Source organism: Erinaceus europaeus, chromosome 7, assembly GCF_950295315.1.
Source record: "Erinaceus europaeus chromosome 7, mEriEur2.1, whole genome shotgun sequence".
Classification (NCBI taxonomy): Eukaryota; Metazoa; Chordata; class Mammalia; order Eulipotyphla; family Erinaceidae; genus Erinaceus; species Erinaceus europaeus.
In genome coordinates, this window is record NC_080168.1 from 24668382 (window position 1) to 24689996 (window position 21615).

Consider the following 21615-nt stretch of genomic DNA (forward strand, 5'->3'; position numbering starts at 1 on the left):
GGGTGGGGTGGGGAGGGTTAGGTAGCATAATGGTTATGCAAACAGACTCTCAGGTGTGAGGCTTCAAAGTCCCAGGTTCAGTCCCCCGCAACATCATAAGCCAGAGCTGAACAGTGCTCTGGCAAAAAAAAAAACAAAAAACAAAAAACAAAAAAACTGAAATGCTTTTAAAATACTGAAATGAAATTAAAATACTGAAATGTGAAATTAAACCTTGAATCAAGCCCTAAAGACGCTAGGCTGAACTCGCATTTGGGGTTAGTAGGAGTAACAGTTGAACTGTTTTCTTGCAGAGTGCACAACTGACTGAGATCATCAACAGTCTGATTACCCTCTCTCAACCTGTCCCCAGCTTCATCTCCTCTTTCTTCCAAATCCCGTAGCCATAAATGTCTGGCTAATGGCATTTCCAGGAGGTAGGTGTCAGTGGGAAATTGCTGCTTTTAAGTATGCTTTTGTTTATTTTATTTTGTGTTGGTTGTGAGTGGGTATAACTTCTTTTTCCTTCTAACTTAGGGACTAGTGTAATACAAGCAGTAAGCCATGGGCACATCAAACTTGCACGAGTAAGAGCACTATACACCCGAGAACAAGGGAGAAAACTTTGTTAGAAATTTCATGTTCACAATAAAAAAAAAAAGGAAGAAAACCAGTGAACTGTATTGTTGTTGTAGTGCTTCTTTTAAAATTTTTTTTTATTTCATTTATTTTCCTTTTGTTGCCCTTGTCTTTTTTTTTTGCTGCAGTTGTTATTGTTGGATAGGACAGAGAGAAATGGAGAGAGGAGGGGAAGACAGAGAGGGGGAGAGAAAGATAGACACCTGCCTGTAATTTTTATATGCTAAGCTCTAAATAATCCAGCCCACAAAATGCATTTTAGTGGGGGGAAAAAAAACACCAAAAACAAGCCTCGATGCTTTGTCATTTTGGAACCCAGGTTCAAGTCTCTTCTCCAGTTTATTGGAGGATGATTCATTGCTGTGGTGTTTTTCCCTCTCATTTTTTTTAAATTTCTTTTTTCATTTAATAAAGTCAGCTAGGAGTAATGATACTCCATTGACAATGAAAGAAAAGAAAAAAAAAGACTGGCTATAGTGTGAGCACAGAAGATTGGTAGATAGTCATAAAATTTAGCTTAAACTTAAGTATTATTCATTTTGTACCTTAGTATTTGTACAGTAAGTATTATTGACTATTCATTTCTAATATAATTAATGGTTCACTTTGAAAGTAGAGATACATAAGACATATATATGACAACTATATCTCAATTCCTTAGAACATTTCTAAATTAAGAAAACTATAATTATAAGTCATTCAAACCATCATATTGGTATGAGTGTATTATGAATTATGATTTGGGGTTAAACCCTTTTTAGATAATGTTTTATTTGCCTAACCAGACACTGCGCTATTATCTATCCACCTGTGTGTGTGGGGGGGGTGGGGGAGAGGGAGAAAGAGAATGTACATATTTTGATTTGCATGCACTTGTTTCTATTTTTGGTCATTTATCCCTAGTGTTTATTATATAACTATTTGCTGTATATTGTATATATAGTTAAAAATTTCAGCGATATAAAAAAGAGAAAGATCTGTTTAAATAATTTATAGCCTAGTGGGTGAAACATACAATTCTAAAAATGTCATAGTAATAATGGAACTGTATATATTTGCTCGAATATTTGGTTTTAATATCTATCACAGTTGAAAATCTTCATAAAAGTAAATTCAAATAAAAGGAATGTAAAATTGGCTATCTCTTATACATCATGCTGTGATTTTGTTTTGAAAGTTTACAACTTTATTTTGCTCAAAAACTCATTAAAGTTCACTGTTTGATAGATTTATAGCACATAATAATTATTCTGTAAGTTTTTTGGTGTTTTAGTTGATTTTTACTACATTCTGTATCTTTTTACCGGGGAGGCTAATGGTTCAGAAAATTACGGTTGTTGATACATAGGTTAAATTTCTCAGTTTTCTGCAAAACACTCTCACCCCCAGCCTAGGTCCTTCTTCACCACCATGCACCAGGACCTTCAACTGCCACCACTCCTCCCACCCCCCGCCTCCCACAGGACACCAGTCCAAGTTCTACTTTGTTTCTCCTTTCTGCTCTTTATTTATCAACATCTGTCCATAAGTGAGATCACCCAGTATTCATTTTATTTCTTTCTGGCATAGCTCAGTTAACATGAAGATGAGGCAAAGAAGGTGACTTCTTCATTCTTAATAGCTGAGTAGTATTCCATTGTGTATATACCACAACTTTCTCAGCCACTCATCTGTTGAACACTTGGGTTGCTTCCAAGTTTGTGCTACTATAAATTGTGCTGTTATGAACATCAGTCTGCACAGATTTCTTTGGATGGATGAGTTTGATTCCTTAGGATTTTAGTAATTTTACTTTTATCAACAGCAGATTTTTAAAAATAGGTTTCATATAGCACAAGTTTCTTTTGAAAAGTATTTGAGTTCCCATTCCTTATCAAAATATTTTATTTCCCTTGAGAGGAAAAATTGTTTTCTAATATTTTCTAGAAAATGCAACAAGCCACTTTTCCTTCTTAGAGAAAAAAAACAAATAATATTGGAGTTTTTGTTTAAAATATAACGTAGCTTTGATAACCACTTTTATTTTACTTGTTAATTTTTATGGGTAGTGATTTTAACACTAGTTTACATAATTATAAGATATCAGGGGTGGGCCAGCAAGATAGCTCACCTAGATAGTGTACTTGATTTGTCATGGGCATGACCCAGGTTGAGTCTGAACCCCACTGCACTGAAGGAAGCTTTGGTACTGTGGTGTCTTTATCTCTCTTTCTCTTACTATCTGTCTATTTGAAAAAAAAAAAAAATATATATATATATATATATATATATATATATATATAAATCAAGCCACACACACACCCAAACTTTGGGATATAATTTCACCTCTATATGTGTATACAAATCACTAACTCACCACCCAATAATAACTCAATTTAAGTGTCTTTGTTATAAGTACCAAGATATTATATAAACAAAGATTTGGGTCTTTGTTTGCTAGTCCCACTTAAAATTTTGTTAAAATTCTACTACTTGTGATTCCATAATATATAAATGTTTATTCAGGAACATAGAAATTGAAACATACTACAGAAAAGAGAGTTATAACTCTGAAGGAAAAAGCAGAATATTTTTTTCTTGAATGTTGAGTGTATCAGATGCCAAAGAGAGATACCAAAAATGTCTCTTGTACTATGGTAGTTGTCATTGGTGGCTGGGGAAGGCTTGTGGAGGAACAGAGAACATTGGTGGTGGGTATGGTGTAGAACTATACTCTCGTAATCTTGGAATCTGGAAAATCATTTTTAAGTCACTGGTACATTTTTAAAAGTTGTCCTTTTTAACATTTAAAAAAATATTTATTCCCTTTTGTTGCCCTTGTTTTATTGGTGTAGTTATTATTGTTGTCATTGATGTCGTCTTTGTTAGGACAGAGAGAAATGGAGAAAGGAGAAGACAGACAAGGGGAGAGAAAGATAGACACCTGCAGACCTGCTTCACCGCCTGTGAAGCGACTCCCCTGCAGGTGGGGAGCCGGGGGGTTTGAACCGAGATCCTTACGCTGGTCCTTGTGCTTTGCACCACCTGCGCTTAACCCGCTGCGCTACTGTCCGACTCCCAAACATTTTATTTTTAATTATCCATCTTTTAAAAGATATTTACTTGTTTATTTACTAATGAAATTGAAATACAGAGAGACAGATAAAGGGAGAGACCAGAACACTGCTCAACTCTGGTTTATGGTAATGATGGTGGTTGAACCTGGACCTCAGAGCCTCAGGCATGAAAGTCACCCCAGCTTAACTAGTTAAAAAAAAAAATCAAGTGTGCCTTGGTTTTCTTCAGATACAGTTGAGAACTGGCTAAGAGTGATGTTAGTGCCATATGGAGAAAGAGGTAGTTAAAAGAGGAAATGGAGTAGAGAGATTCAAGATTATACTTTAAAGACTGCAGACACTAAATACTATAATAAAGTGACTAGAAAATGTCCAAAGTAGGTATTTTTTGTTATGTTAGTTTTGTTTATTTATTTTTTCTTTTTTTTTAAATTTTTAAAAAATATTTTATTTATTCCCTTTTGTTGCCCTTGTTGTTTTATTGTTGTAGTTATTATTGTTGTTGTCGTCGTTGTTGGATAGGACAGAGAGAAATGGAGAGAGGAGGGGAAGACAGAGAGGGGGAGAGAAAGATAGACACCTGCAGACCTGCTTCACCGCCTGTGAAGTGACTCCCCTGCAGGTGGGGAGCCGGGGTTTGAACCGGGATCCTTATGCCGGTCCTTGTGCTTTGCACCACCTGCGCTTAACCCGCTGCGCTACAGCCCGACTCCCAGTTTTGTTTATTTTATATAGAAACAGAGAAATTGAGGAAGGGGAAATATCTGCAGCACTTCTTCACTTGTGAATCATCCCTCCTGGGGGCTTGAACCCAGATCCTTGTACATGATAATATGTCTGCTCAGCCAGGTGCACCACCACCTGGCGCTGGTAAAATAGAAGAATTGTAAGCATCTTTACTAAAATAATAGGAAAGAGATATAAAACATACATAGACTTGTAAAGTGATTTTATGACTATAGAAGATGCAGTTGCAGGGAGTCGGGCAGTAGTGCAGCGGGTTAAATGCAGGTGGCACAAAGTGCAAGGACAGGAGTAAGGATCCGGCTTCCAGCCTCTGGCTCCCCACCTGCAGGGGAGTCGCTTCACAAGTGGTGAAGCAGGTCTGCAGGTGTCTATCTTTCTCTCCCCCTCTATGTCTTCCCCTCCTCTCTCCATTTCTCTCTGTACTATACAACAACAACATCAATAACAACAACAATAACTACAACAATAAAAAGAACAAGGGCAACAAAAGGGAATAAACAAATATTAAACAAAATCTTTTTAAAAAGATATAGTTGTTCCTTGCAAATCTCATTAAAGAGACTAAGATAGGTGTAGAGTCAGTTGTTTATAAGGTAATAGAAGCCAATTTGGACAGTAAGAAAGGATCTAGAAGAATTAGGTAATGGTTTCAGATGTTGATAACTATTTCCCTTCCTCTTTGCTTCCATTAGCTCTTATTATTGTCATAATATGGTCAGCCCACCAATATTGTTTCCACTTTTATTATCATTTCTAAGTACTTTTTGAAAAGTATTTGATATTTGTAACTTATTGAGAATTTAAAAGTGTTCTCTAGTTAAATTCATAGTATTGAATTTTTAAAAAATTATTTTCCCTTTTGTTGCCCTTGTTGTTTTATTATTGTTGTTGATGTCATTGTTGTTGGATAGGACAGAGAGGAGAGAGGAGGGGAAAACAGAGAGGAGGAGAGAAAGACAGACAACTGCAGACCTGCTTCACTGCCTGTAAATCAACTCCTCTGCAGGTGGAGAGCCAGGGCTCTAAACTGGATCCTTACTACTCTGGTCCTTGAGCTTTGTGCCACGTGACTTAATCCGCTGCGGTACTGCTGGACCCCCAATAGTGAAATTATTTTAAGTTAGAGCTTACTGTACAGGACTCCGCTTTGATATTAATCACCACAGATTTTAACAATTGCATAACAATATTTGAAACAGCTTTGATTGAAAGATATCTTTGCTGACACAATAAGAAATTTATGCTTTATGAGTTGTTTGAACGTGGCATTAAAAAGTCAAACAAGTCCCACTACTTCTTGTAAACTTTCTGTGTTTTTCAACACTATTATTTTTTTAAACATACATAGTTAGAAGAAAACATTTCAGATTCAAATCTTTTCAAGAATAAGTGCTTAGTATTTAATGTTGTTCTAAATTAGTGGGGAAGCACATTCTGATGGTGTTCCTGTTAAGCATATAACTGCTATTCACTTTGTGTATTTAAAAACATGAAGTTAAAAAGGCTTAGGGAGACAGCATAATGGTTATGCAAAAGACTTTCATAGATAAGGCTCAGAGGTCCCAGGTTCATTCCCCCAGCCCTACTATAACCCAGAGCTGAGCAGTGCTCTGGGCTCTCTTTTCCTGTATCTTTTCTTCTGTATTTCTTTCTCATTGAAAATAAAGTAAGTAAAATATTTAAAAAATATGAAGGAAAGAAAATTCAACATTTGTATATGAAAATTTTAGATACTGGTAACATTTACATAAAATTCATTCTTTTCCGGTTCGAGCCCTCAGCTCCCCACCTGCAGGGGAGTTGCTTCACAAGTGAAGCAGGTTTGCAGATGTCTTTTTCTCCTCTTCTGTCTTTCCCTCCTCTCTCCGTTTCTCTCTGTCCTAACAATGACGGCATCAATAACAACAACAATAAAAAACAAGGGCAACAAAAGGGTAAAATAAATATAAATTTTTTTTTAAATTCATTCTTTTAATGTACACATATTATTGTGTGGTATTAAGTTTATACATATTGCTGTGTGGTCATCACCATCATTTGTCTCCAGAACTCTTTTTATCTTCCTACCTGAAATTCTAAGCCCGTTAAACAGTCCCCTTTCTTCTTCCCAGTTTGGCAGCCAACATTGTATTTTGTGTGTGAATTTGCCTACTCTTGGTACTTCATAGAAGTGAAATCATTTGTATGTGTGTGCATGTGTGTATGTGACTTTACTTAGCATTATGTCAACAGATTCAGCCATCTTGTAGAACTTGTCAGCACTCCCTTTTTAAGGTTGCGGAATGAGTCTACTCTACTGTATTGACTACATCATGTGTATCTACATGTTGTTGGCTAAACACTTGTGTAATATTTGCCTTTTGGCTGTTATGAATAATGCTTCTATGAATTATAGATACAGAAATATCTATTTGAGTTTCTTCTTTGATTTTTGGATATATTCCCAGAAGTAGACATGAATAAGAATGTTTTATTGTTGGGTGGAGGGTACATAGCATAATGGTTATGCAAAGAGACTAAACTCACATGCCTAAGGCTCCACAGTCCCAGGTTCAAGCCCCCTACACCATCATAAGCCAGAGTTGAGCAGTGCTCTGGTTAAAAAAAAAAAGATTTTTTTTTTTAAACATATTTTCTTTATTTATTAGTGAGAAAGAAAGGAGGAGAGAGAGAAAGAACCAGATATCACTCTGGTACATGTGCTGCTGGGGATTGAACTCAGGGCCTCATGCTTGAGACTCTAGTGCCTTAGCTACTGCATCACCTCCTGGGCCACAAAGAAAGAATTTTTTATTGTTTATTGTAGAAATGAGAAATAAGTACATGTTATTGTTGATTTAAGACAAAAGCTAAATCAAGAACCCAGAAGAGTAAGGGAAATGTAGCAATTTATTTTTATCTGAGTTGAAACTCAGATAAAATTATATTGAGGCTTTGGTAGTAGCTTCAGGGGAAACTCAAGAAAGAAATCAAGTTCAGATCTCGAAAAATTAAGTTATGTAGTAATAACTTGTGGGATGACAGGTAGATTAAATCAAAGGCCCATGACTTTTCCATAATAGGGAAATAAAATGAAATTCTCCCTATGTTTAGCTGAGAACACACTCCTCCAGTGTCAATGCTTTGAAAATAAATATAAACATAAAACTTGCCCAAGCCCCAAAACCCTAAAAAACAAAAACAAAATAATAAAATAAAACTTGCCCACTCCTAAAATATCTCAGAGAGAGTTGCTGTAATGCTGGAAGGAACAGGACATAAAAACAAAAAAGCAAAACTGTCTTTGAGGTAGTCTGACTCTGGTGGGACTTTCACATGAACATTCATTCCACAATTTATTAGTGAGTTATTCAAGACCCACAGTTCAAAATGGTCATAGACTGTGTAATGATACAAGGTCAATGCAGACTAATGAAGATCCTTTCGAGAAAATGCAGGTTTTCTCTAGAAGAAGGCATCTTGTTGTATTATATTGCTGTTTTTTTTTTTTCTTTTCTCTCCTCTCCTTTTCCACCAAGATTATCACTGCTGCTCAGTGCCTGCGGGATGACTTCACCACTACAGGCCTCTTTTTTTTTTTTTTTTTCTTACAGATACAGGGAGAGAGAAAGGGAAACACACTTACAATATTGCTTTACCACTTGTGAAGCTTCTCCTTTGCAGGTGGGGGATAGGGGCTTGAGCCAGATCTTTACATGGTAGGTATTCTACTGGGTACACCATCTTTTTAACACCAGAAAATCCTCCTTACTAATTTTTCAGGGACAATGATCAACTTATAGTCAAATATAGTCAAGCATGTGAGATGATAGACCAATAAGAATAAGGTGACAACAAAAGCAAAGATTTTGCATATTAGAATTTTCTAGTATTGATTGTTTTTTAAAGCCACATATATTCTGATTTTAGAAACAAAAGACACAAAATACCTTCAGGGAACAAACTATGAGAGTGATACCATATGTGAAATATGTCTGAATACACTACCTAGAAAATACTGAAATTAAAAACTAAATGAGAGTGGTCTGGGAGGTGGGGCAGTGGATAAGTCATTAGTCTCTCAAGCATGAAGTCACGAATTCAGTTCCCGATAGCACATGTACCAGGGTCTGATTCTATTTTTCTTCCTTTATTTCCCATTAATAAGTAGAATCTTAAAAACAAACAAACATTTAAAATGAGTTTGAAAGCAACATGAATTGAAGAGAGAATATATATTGTAGAGTATAAATTAGAAAAAATAATTTAAAATGTAACAAGAATGGAAAAATGGAGATTAAATTTAAAATGTGGCCAGTTCTAATAAATTTAATTAGAAAGATGAAAGAGAATGGAACAAAAGCAGTATTTGAAATCCTTTTGGATGGGAAATAGCTAGAACTGATGAAAGGCAGGAAATCTAGGAAACTACATCAGGTTCCTGAATAGAATCAAATCAATTCATTCTTTTTTTTTTTTTTTAACTATTTATTCATGAGAAAGGAGGAGAGAAAGAACCAGACATCACTCTGGTACATGTGTGCCGAGGATTGAACTCAGGACCTCATAGTTGAGAATCCAGTGCTTTATCCACTGCACCACCTACCGGACGACTCAATTCATTCTTATACAGAGGAAATATAACAAAAATGTAGAATATTTAAATGCAGTTATGAGGGTATGGAAGGAAAAAGACATTATCTTCTTTGATCCTGCAACAAACAGTAAAACAGTTTACTATGTTATATATGTTACAATATGTCTAGTAAAATATGTCTAGTAGGGATAAAGAAAAAAAGTCCATGGCAATAATAGTATATAAAGCAAGAGCATGGTAAATTCATTTAAGTATGCCAGTAAAGCATACTTTTTAGCTTATGATCTTTGTAATTTCACTATGAAGATAAAGTCCACATGGGGAAGGGAGCTTTTTGGCTAATGATTAATGTGGTGGTTATGTGACAGTAGAAGTGTAAGTGAATCATTGCTTTCTATTTGCAAGTTAAACAGAAGATTAATGTTTTGTGTAATTATATATCGATTAGTTGTATTTTATAAGAAAAAGGGTAACAAAAATAGAGTGTAAAGTATATACTTCAAAAGGATAAGTAAAAGAAACCTTTAAAATTGTGAAAACGGGGTCGGGCGGTAGCGCACGTGGCATGAAGTAGGAGGATCCTGGTTCAAGTCCCCGCTCCCCACCTACGGGGGAGTCGCTTCACAAGTGGTAAAGCAGATCTGCAGGTTGTCTGTCTTTCTCTCCCCTCTCTGTTTTCCCCTCCTCTCTCCAATTCTCTCTGTCCTAACAATGACTACATCAATAACAACAATAATAATAACTACCACAACAATTTAAAAAAAAACAAGGGCAACAAAAGGGAAAATAAATATTTTTTAAAAAGACTAAAAAATTGTGAAAACACATTTCGATGGCATTCCTTCTAAACTTAAGAGCAATTTTGACTATTTCCACATTATTAAAATAGAATTTGTAATGCTACATTTAACTTATTGAAAGGAAACAGAGATTTAAAGCTTATTTTATCATTAATTTAACATTTGGTAATAAAGACTGCTTTTGCTCTATATAAAACCTGTTTTAATCTACAATACTTATTCTGTCTTTTACAAGGAAAGTGTTCATACATGCTTGTGAGAAACAGGAATGTCTAAGGAAAATTATTTGCAGTAATAGTATATTACTATCTCTTTTAATCTAAGAATACTTATATATTCAATTGTGAATTTTGAATGCATAGCTGAAATGTGTAAATTAACACAAGTTTCAACCTCATAACAGCAACACAAAGGTGGGAAGTTTCAAAATGTTCACAGATCTATAAAAGGTAAATTTTAAAGGTCAAAGGAAATTTGATGATTTAATATGATCAATAATATTTATTCATCTTTAATTTTCTTTTTAGTTATCATTATTTACTTATTGGATAGAGACAGCCAGAAATCAAGAAAGATAGAGAGATACCTGCAATACTGCTTCACCACTCACATAGCTTTCCTTCTGCAGGTGGGGACCAGGGATTTGAATCAGGGTCCTTGTGCTTTGTAACATGTGCGCTCAGCCAGGTGTGCCACCACCCTGGCTCCCTATTTCCTTATAAATAATTATGCTATCTAAATATTTACATTCTCTGCATTCCCAAATTTTTGTGACATTTTAATCAACATATGACAAGTACTCGTTCTTTGCTCTAACTCAGATCTATAGTCATCAAGACATGGGGGACTGGATTGCATAATGGTTATGGCTGAGGCTCTGCAGTCGCAGGTTCAATCCCCAGCACAACCATAAGCCAGAGCTGAGCAGTACTCTATTCTCTCTCTCATTGTATCTTTTTAAAAAAAATCCCTCTTATTAAATAAATAAAAATTTTAAGTTACATGTTAGGGCTATTAAAATATAAATATTTTATGTGTCAATAGATATTCCTTTGATAATTCGGAGTCATCATTGTGATCATGTCCTTAGGGCATATTGAGATTAATTGTGGTAGATTTGTAAAAACCACTTACTTAATAATTACAAATACCTACTGAGTGACTTCGGTATGCCAGGTATTGGGATGGGCACTGGGCATACAATGTTAAACAAGAACAGATAACGGTGTTTGCCCTTGTGCTATCGAGTCAGAAGAAAGTGGCATTGATGAAATAACCACACAAATCGGTGTGTAATTTTATTTAATGCTTTTTATAATAGTCTAATTCTCAACTCTGATCAAGTGCTATCCCAAAAAACCTCTTTGTTAACTTTTGTCACTTTAGAATCAAACAGATCTGAGTTGGTATCCCAACTCTTATCATTTTGGTGGCATTGTGACAATGGGGTAGTTTCTTTATCAGAGTTAATATAAGCACTGTCTACTTCCTGGGTAATTGTAAGACTCCAGTGAAATAAAAAATATGCTATTCTTGTTTTTATTATCTATATTTCTGGGTGTGAATCTATGGTCCATGAGAACAGGAATTTTTCTGCTATCTTATTAGCTTATTTTCCTAGAGCCTGGGTGAGAGTTACATCAGAGACACAAATAAATATTTGTTGAGTGAATAAAATGCATTTCATGATTTATTGATGGTAATATGCATTCTAGAAAAAAAAAAGACCTTATACATATTTCTTTTTCTCCTCATAGTCAGACTGATATTCTAGTTGGTTCCCATGTTGCTGTCTCCTACAGTTCTCCTTTTCTCTTTCCTGCCTTTTAATTTTATACTGCACCAGAAAATCAAATAAAGTAGAAGAAGTAGTACAAACATTCTCCAGTAGTCTCTGTGAATTGTTACAGGGGTGAACCTTCATGTGTGGACTTAGCAGGATCCTTAGAGATGTTTGTGATTTAGCTGTTTTCTGTACTATTGAGATTACTAGATAAGTGACCTCAAAAGTGAAGTGTTGTAGCTGTAATAAAGCATACAAACTCTAACTTTATGCCACAATTTTGTATGATTATGATATAAGAAATTTAAAGTTTAAATTTTTAGTATAACCTGCTATTCTGAATAATAATTCTAGTAGGCCACATAGGATTTATTGTTTAATATAATTTAAATAACTTAAAAATAACTTTCATAATATCCCAGTGCTCTCTCTTCTCACTATGTCCTTACACCAAATTACCTGGTTAGTTATTTTCCAAGGCATCTGCTTACCCACTAACATTCCCAGCCTTCATCTTGTAATTAATGGCATTGTCTCCGAGAAGTGACAGATTTTTTTTTTTTTGCTTTTATTAATGTGAGCAGCTGGATCTAAGATGAGTCACCAAGAATTGAGTGACTGAGAAGCTTGAGTCTTCAGACAAATGAAGCATTATGTTTTATCATCATAAAGATATTAGGTTTTAGATTTTGTACTCTATAGTGAAAGTAAAATGTAAATGTATTCTTATTTACCCCATGGGGTTTATCTTACAAAGTGGATTTCTACTTGAAATAATGTCTAGATTTTTAGTGTTGTTTGCTTTTGCTTTAATTAGCCCCAGAATATGATGTGAAATTAAATCTCAATGAATCATTGCCATTCTGTTTATTTCCACTCATGGTAATTATCTCATAAAAAGGCAGCCAGTCTTTCTAATTAGGCATCATAACTGGAAAAAGTTAAACTGCTCACATATAAATTAATTATCTTATCTTCAATATTTTCTGTAGCCACTTTTCAAAAATTGTATTTATTAGCAGGCAACTCTAAGCCAACATTTTGACATAGTTTGGGGTCCCAGTAAATAGCATTAACTGCCATATTAGGTAGAGTTATGACATCTGTATGGAAATAAAACCTGTGTTAAAAGAAACACCAGTGGAAATTATTTTGTAAAGCTTCTCAGCTTCCTTCCTTCCTTCATTCCTTCCTTCCTTCCTTCCTCGCCCCTCCTTCCCTTGACTTCCCCTTCCTCCCTTCCTCCCATCCTCCCATCCTCTCTCCCTCTAATAGTAAGCAATTAAATCCTAATGCTATAGGTAATGCTGATACCACTGGTGGATGGAGTATCATGTATATAACCGTATGTTGTATATAATCCCATGGGAAGTGCTGATTTTGGAATGTTGAGGAGATCATCAGAATACCAAAATCATTCTGTAGTATTTTTTTATAGGGAAAAAAAAAAGATATGAAGGATGTAAATAAAGCTATGTTTCTATTTAGATAATATTTTGAAAAATAGCTTGGGGAGTCAGGTGGTAGCGCAGCAGGTTAAACGCACGTGGCGCCAAGCACAAGGACTGGCATAGGGATCCTGGTTCCAGTCCCTGACTCCCCACCTGCAGCAGGGAGGGGGGGGGATAGGGGAAGGGGCCCGCTTCACAAGCGGTGAAGCAGCTGTGCAGGTGTCTTTCTCTCCCCCCTCTCTGCCTTCTCTCTCCATTTCTCTCTGTCCTGTCCAACAACAAGAATAATAACCACAACAATGATAAAACAACAAGGGCAACAAAAGGGGAAAAATAGCCTCCAGGAGCAGTGGGTTCGTGGTGCAGGAACAGAGCCCCAGCAATAACCCTGGAGGCAAAAACAAATGAAAAAAGAAAAATAGCTTTATAAAAACGTTTTACTGTTATTATTTTGAGAGAGGGTGGCGCTCCCTAGAACACTGTTCAGCTCTGGCTTGTGGTGCTGGGGATTGAACCTTCAAGCATGACAGTCTTTTGCATAATCATTGTACTATCTCAACTCAAATATTTAACTTTAAAAAATGATATTTTATTTATATATTTTGATAGAACAGAGAGAAATTGAGACGGAAAGGGGAGGGAGATAGACAGTCAGACACCTGCAGTACTGCTTTAGCACTTGTGAAGCTTGCCCCAGCAGGTGGGAACCAAGGGTTTGAACCCAGATCCTTGCTCATGGTAATTGTGGGCTCATCTAGGTATGCTGCCACCCAGCCCCTCAAATATTTAACTTCTAAAGTCGTTTTCTATTTTTTAACATTTTTCTTTGAAATGAAAATAGTACATTTTAATTACAAAATATTATTCCATAAAATTAAAATCAGAATGTGAGATTAGAGGTGTTCACTAGAGTTAATATAATTAGCATATCTAAAGATAGTAGATATTTAGAACATTTTATTAATGGGCACTTAACACATTCTTAAATTTTTTTTAGTGATTTATTACTGATTTACAAAATTATAAGCTAGTAGGGATATAATTCCACACCATTCCCCCCCCGAGTTCTGTGTCCCCATTCCCTCTATTGGAAACTGCAGGAGTTCTCCCAAGATTACAGATATGGATTGACTATTATTTCTATAAGTATCTGTATGTATTTTTAACCATTTTTCCCCCCTCTGGTCCTGCCTTCTCTTCCTAAGTCACATTACTTCTGAGTGTTTTTTTTTTTTTTTTTCTCCGTCTGGGTCCTGACCTGATAGAACTGGAGTTCAGAGCCCTCTGGGTCATCTTCCCCTAATATTTACCCTTCTGGGAGTATGGACCAATATTCTTTATGGGGTGCAGAAGGTTCCGGGAGTTCTGGCTTCTGTAATTGCTTCTCTGTTAGACATGAGCATTGGTAGGTGGATCCATACCTACCTCAGCCTGTTTCTACCTTTCCCTATTGGGGGTGGGGCTTTGGAGAGGTGAGGTTCAGGGACACATTGGTGAAGTCATCTGCCCAGGAAGTTCAGGATGAAATCATAGTAGCATCTGCAACTTGATGGCTATGGCTTAGTGAGTTTCTGGAGGAATACTGGTTGTATTTCGTTGAGTTTTCAGGTTATTTTAAGTTGGGTTTTTGTTGTTGTTGTTGTTGTTTTATTTTTTCTAGCTTATTAGGAGCGTGATCTGAAAGAACTCCTACTCCATAGCCACACTTTTGGAAGTCCACTTAATTCATTCTTGACTAGAGAGCTCACTGAAGACTAAAGTTAATACGTTAAAAGTGAAGTAATTAGCATCATCTCTTCTCTCTGTATTGCTCTGACCAGTAGTACACATTCATTGATGAACCTGTTGAGCATAAGACAGTAACCAAATCTAATGTCAATGAATATCTTTGATTTCACTAACATAAAGCACTGGGGTTCCTTTACTTCTGTCTTTGTTCCTGTTATTACTGTGCAAAGCTTTCTTGATTATTTACATTATCCACAAGCTAATTGACTATCTTATGACAGCCATAAATAGCAATTAATGTCTGCAACACCATAGGAAGAACATATTTTATATTTACTGTTAAACACTGTACTTGAACCAAATCAACTTGCATGTTGATTAGCAGTATCACAGGATATTAAAATAATAAATTAACTAGCTTTTGTCTTAGGTGGAGATACTTAATACAGAAAGACTTCATTATTTATATGTAATATATAGCTATAAATTAAGTTATAGTATGTAGCAATGACAATTAACTTCTTCCTGATGTTCTGATATTGTGAAATAATAAACATGTCGTTAAAAATCAATGTAACTATAAAATCATTTTCTTTTTATGTGTAGTTTGTATGATCAATTTTGTTATAGTCATGCTTTCTGTATCATCAGATATTCAGAAATTCCTAAAATACAGTAGGGTAGCATGCATCTTTGTTTCAAAATTAACTGATATGGTACAGTGGTGAGACTTTGGCCCTTTTTACCAGTAGCCTATGTAATTTCAGTCATATGCAAGGACATTTTTATGTAAATCGTTAGAATTTTATTTAATACACATGAATTATTGGTTTTCAATGAAATGTTTGTTGTGCTAGTAAGTTCATTTGAATATTTTCTAATTTATGAGGTATTTGTTTTGCAGGAGAAAATAGAAGTAGGAAATGCTTTTACCACTTGTATATGTAATGCCCAGTTAATATAGATTTTTTTTAACCGTTACCACAAAATTGGCTAAAATTAATACTCTTACACTATAATAGATCGAGGCAATTTACATTTAGTTTTTCTTTGTCTTTTTTGTTTGTTTGTTTGTTTTCCTTTACTTCTCCCACTCCCAATTATTTCATGGCACTTCAGTGCTTCAGAGAATTTAGATGAGCTCTCTTCCTCCAGTAGTTGGTTACTTAACCAGAAGCACAGTAAGAAAAGGAGAAAAGACAGGACGAGATTGAAATCTCCATCCTTGACTGTCATGAGTACAGCAGCTCGAACAAGGCCACTTCAGAGTTTCCACAAACGAAAACTCTACAGATTGAGCCCTACTTTTTATTGGACTCCACAGGTAAGGTCACCTTTGAGAAAACATGAACAAAAATTTTTACTATTGATATATTTCATATGTGAAAGGATATGAAATAGCTATGCACAGTTATTTAGGTTAGTTATACCTAGAAGACTTTAAAATGTAGTTTATGAATGATATAATAGGCATTGACGGTATCTACACAGGAGATATTTTTAACATAATTGTATATTCTGAAACTTCTTACACCTCCAGTTTTTTTTTTTAGTTATTAGCAAAATAAGATTTTTTAAAAAATTTGTTTTAGTAATGATTTACAAGACAGTTGTCCATGGATATAGTTCTCATCCTTCCATGATAAGTGTTTGTAAACATCGCTATATATTTTTAATATTTACTACTATGCTTACGCTATTTTAAAGGAAATTATGAAGGTAATTTTAAAATACTGCTAGCAAGTGTGATAAGGATAATAGTGTACTGTTTATTTGTCTTTTACTCAGTAAAGAAAATCCTCACAGTTATCAGTTATTTTGAAGGAAATTACCTCATTTTTTTTCAGTCCTTTTTTCTTTTTTATTAGAGATTTAATAATGATTTACGGGATTAAAATGTTACAGGGTAATATACTGTTCCACATCATACCCTCCACCAAAGTTCTGTATCTCCTTCCTCCTACCACAGATAATTTCCATAATCTCACAAATTTCTGTTTGGTATAGTTTTTTATTTTTTAGAGATTTTATGTTATTTAATTTACAGAAGGGCAGAGAATTAGAGAGAGAGAGAGAGAGAGGGAGAAGCATTGAAGCTTCCTTCAGTGTGATAGGGACCAGACTCAAACCTGGGTATAGCACATGGCAAAACAGCCCATGACTTGCTCTTTTTTTTAGATTTGGTATATATATTTATTTAAACCAGAGCACTGCTGAGCTCTGGTTTATGGTGATAAAAAGGAAATTGAACCCGGGACTTTGGAGCCTCAGGCATGAGAGTCTCTTTGCATAACCATCATGCTATCTACCCCTGCCCTAGGTTTGGTATAGTTTATCCTGGTGAGCTAACTCTTTTCCTTTTTCTAGAATATAAGCAATGTAATTTTAGTTACCTGTGCTTATACATTATATAAATATAGTTCATTAAAAACATTTATTTAGAAAAAGGTATATATTTTATTTCTTTTTGTTGTTGTTGTTGTTTTATTTTCACTTTGTTGCCCTTGTTTTTTTTTGTGTGTGTGTGTGTTTTTTGTTTGTTTGTTTTTTACCAGAGCACTGCTCAGCTCTGGCTTATGGTGGTGCAGGGGATTGAACCTGAGATTTGATGGAGCCTCAGACATGAGAGTCTGTTTGCATAACCATTATTCTGTCTACCCCCACCCTATATTTTACTTCTTAGCAAATTGTTAAGTATAATTCATTCAGAGCACAAACTATTAAGAAGAGCACAATTCCTTTCACATTATATAATATACTTTATACTCCTTAGTATTATTTCTGATTATTTTAAAAATATATTTGTATAAAATCAAGATGTTCTATTTCATTAGAAGCTTATTTTATATTTTGTTTTATAGGATCAAATATTAATAGATGTGTGGGTTTTAACAAAATAGTTATTAATAGATTGATTGCTTTACTACCCAGTATAATTTTAACCTTACATCATTCAGCATGGTAGCATCTTAATGTGATCCCCAACTTGAAAATATTTTCAAAAAATTTCTTCCCCCCCCAAAGGGTTTTAAGTTATATAGCCCAGTGGGATATATTTTAATATAAACTTTTAAGTATGAAATCATAGTTTCTTTAGTGGCTTGTATTTAAAGCTGTGAAAAAGCAATATATAACTTATTTTTCAAGTTGGTTCTTTAATTTATAGTATTAAATATTGTGGCCCAAAGAAATCTGCTTGAATAATTTAGGGAATTCCTAATATGTGTCTACAATTATAAACATGACTTGATAACATAAAGATTGACTTGGATTGGAAATGACCAATAAAAAAATTCTGCACAGAAAGGGAAAAACAAATATACAGATTAAGAAAAAAAATATTTATGAGAAAGAAGAGGAGAGAGAGAATCAGAGTATCACTCTGGCATATGTGATGACAGAGATCTATCTAGGACCTTATGTTTGAGAGTCCAAAACTTATCAACTACACCAACTCTGAGGCTGCAAATGTACAGTTATTGTTACTGGTAGACTATGTAGTCATATCGTATTCTTGTAATACTAAGCATTTTGAACACATTATTTTATTTAATTTTCAAACACATAGCTATGATTTTTATCTTCTAAGTAATTTTATTGGGGAAATAATGATTTATAAGGCAGATGTTGTCACATGAGTAGTTTAACTAAATCCACCTGTAGATGCAGAAATTGAGGTTTATGGAAATGAAGTAACTTGCCCAAAATTACATGGCTAATAACAAAAGTCTATGTTCTGGGAGTCGGTCGATATCGTAGTGGGTTAAGCGCAGGTGGCGCGAAGTCCAAGGACGGGAGCAAGGATCCTGGTTGGAGCCCCCAGCTCCCCACCTCCAGGGGAGTTGCTTCACAGGCGGTGAAGCAGGTCTGCAGGTGTCTATCTTTCTCTCCCCCTCTCTGTCTTCCCCTCCTCTCTCCATTTCTCTCCACCCTATCCAACAACAACGACATCAATAACAACAGCAATAATAACTACAACAAAAAAAACAAGCGCAACAAAAGGGAAAATAAATATAAAGAAATATTTTTTAAAAGTCTATGTTCTTATCTGTTATAATGATAAATGAACTAAGTATTTTGTGTGTTTTACATCTGTAAAGATAAGACTTCTATGCTTCAGGCACCAGAGTCCCAATTTTAATCCCTGGCACCCCTATCAGCCAGATCTGAGAAATGTTTGGGGAAGACAAAAAAAGAAAAAAAAATTGTGAGGGAGAAAGGGGGAGGGACGGGAGGGAAGAAGGAAGGAAAAATAAAAGATAAGAAAAAGTTGTATTTTGATAAACAGAATGTTCAAAGGGTATGACAGGGAAAGAGGAAATTGTAAGTGAATAACTAGGCTAGTCACTTTTTAAAAAGTGGTAGAGAATAATGATAAATGCCCCAGCATTCAATTTATCCCCCAAATTGCCAAGACAGTTGTCATTTGCCTGCCTGAAATTAATATCATTCACTTCAGGAATATTTCCTTGGCTTCCCTACTTTTGGGTAGGTATTTTTATACTAAGTATGCTATAATAGTAACCATTACTCTACAGTAATAATCCGTATATTTTTTGGTCTTCTCATTATATTTCAGATTTTTAGAAATGGGTACCAGATATTTCTGAATCTACAGGGCTCTAGACAGCCCTTGTAGCAGTGAGATACCTGAAATCATTCTTATTTTCTGATGTTCTCTACCAAAAATAACCAGGGATCTTTGGAGAAATTTCTGCTCTCCAGGGTTAGAGAAGAGAAGATATGACCCAGGAACATCTCAGTGTCTCCAAAAAGAAAAAAGAAAGGAGTCGGGCGGTAGCACAGCGGGTTAAGCGCTACCAGCATAAGGATACCTGTTCAAGCCTCTGGCTCCCCACCTGCAGGGGAGTCCCTTCACAGGTAGTGAAGCAGGTCTGCAGGTGTCTTTCTCTCCCCCCTCTGTCTTCTCCCTCTCTCTCCATTTCTCTCTGTCCTATTTAACAACGACATCAATAACAACAGAATAACAACTACAACAATAAAATAGGGGCAACAAAAAGGAATAAATAAATTAATTAATTAAAAAAGAAGAAGAAACAATGGTGGCATGTCAAAAGAATGTAAGAGCTAATTAGAAGAGGCTCTCACTGGCCAAATCCATGAGTGAGCGTGAAAATAACTAAGAACTGTAATGAACCATTGAAAAAATAGGGTCTTGGGAGTTGGGCGGTAGCGCAGTGGGTTAAGCACAAGTGGCGCAAAGCACAAAGACCAGCATAAGCATCCCGGTTCAAACTTCGGCTCCCCACCTGCAGGGGAGTTGCTTCAGAGGCGGTGAAGCAGGTCTGCAGGTGTCTATCTTTCCCCCTCTCTGTCTTCCCCTCTTCTCTCCATCTCGCTCTGCCCTATCCAACAATGACTACAACAATAAAACAACAAGGGCAACAAAAGGGAAAACAAATAGTAAAAAGAAAAAAATAGGGTGTCATGAGTCCATAATGATGACAACTAGAGAGGAGATGCAATAGTACATGGATAAAGCACCAAGATCATTTACTAAGGATGCATAACTTTCTCCCAGGTATCAAGAATTCCCTTCCACAGTCTTACAAAGGCAAAATCATTTACTATGGAATCTGTTACTATATTCTGTTATGATTGTGTACCAGAACCTCCTCATAAGTGGTTAATTACTAGTAATTAACCACTAGATGTTAATTAGCACCATACTACTTGGGCTATCAGAAAAGTGATGACATGATTCTGTTTTTCTATGCAAATATTCATCCTGGCTTTTCTGCCAACCTAATATTAAAGACATTTGCAGGACTTCTAGTTTTAGCTCTAACAATTAAAAAGGCTGGAAGTTTTCACTGTCCTTCCAGTAAGGCAAAGATTAACAAACTGAAGATAAATGCCTTTTTCTGAAGCTGTCAGAAGGTTTGTAGGCCAAATGCTCACTCCAAAATATGGGCAGACAAGCAAATTCAAAGAGTTATAGCCAAGATAGACTTGCTTGTGACAAAACCAAAGCAACTATAACGTTTTAGGAATACTTCAATTATGATTTTATGAATCACCTGAGTTTGAATTAGTGCAGCATTGAAGTGACCAACTTGGGACCTGGAGACCACGTTCTTATTGAAGATTTCACTTCCCTCCTCCCACTTCCATGGACTTCACCGTCAGGCACCCCACTAAGTTCTAGTTGTGAACCACCAAGAAGGACCCTTAGTGACTCCGTCATAGAAAGAGAAGAGCAGTCATTATATACTAAGTTCAGAGCAGGGTACTGCCCTTCAGGAGAAAAGATATTTCGAGAGCTTTATTCTACTTGAGAGAAGAACATTTATCTTCTACCTCCTGTACTCTTTTGGTGTCACTTAAGTGGGACTGGGTTGAAAAATAACTTGTTAAAGTCATGAACCAAGGACACAGACTCACTGAAAAATTGAAATGTAATCGTAAGATTATAGTAAGTCATACTACTTTAGTAGATATGTTTCTATCCCTCACTCTTTACCACCACACCAGCAGGACTCTGGCACAGTAACAGTGGGCTATAGTTGTAAGGCACAGAGGAGTACTTACAGGTCAGAAGTCATCAGGTGAGACTAAACAAGTGCACAATAAGAAAGAAAGAAATAGGGAGTCAGGCGGTAGCGCAGCAGGTTAAGTTCAGATGGCGCAAAACCCAAGGACCAGCGTAAGGATCCTGTTTGGAGCCACCAGCTCCCCACCTGCAGGGGAGTCACTTCACAGGCAGTGAAGCAGGTCTGCAGGTGTCTATCTCTCCCCCTCTCTGTCTTTCCCATCTCTCCATTTATCTCTGTCCTATCCAATAATGATGACATCAACAATAATTCCAACAATAAACAAGGAAGGGCAACAAAAG

The 21615-nt window shown here is 35.7% G+C and overlaps 1 protein-coding gene across 1 annotated transcript in view; it reads left to right on the plus strand.

Moving 5' to 3' along the window:
• Positions 1-21615, plus strand: part of KANSL1L (KAT8 regulatory NSL complex subunit 1 like) — a 115228-nt gene that overhangs the window by 50180 nt on the left and 43433 nt on the right. The window contains 3 exon segments of the mRNA XM_007524512.3: positions 294-332; positions 334-416; positions 15879-16083. Coding sequence (XP_007524574.2) covers positions 294-332; positions 334-416; positions 15879-16083 — 327 coding nt within the window.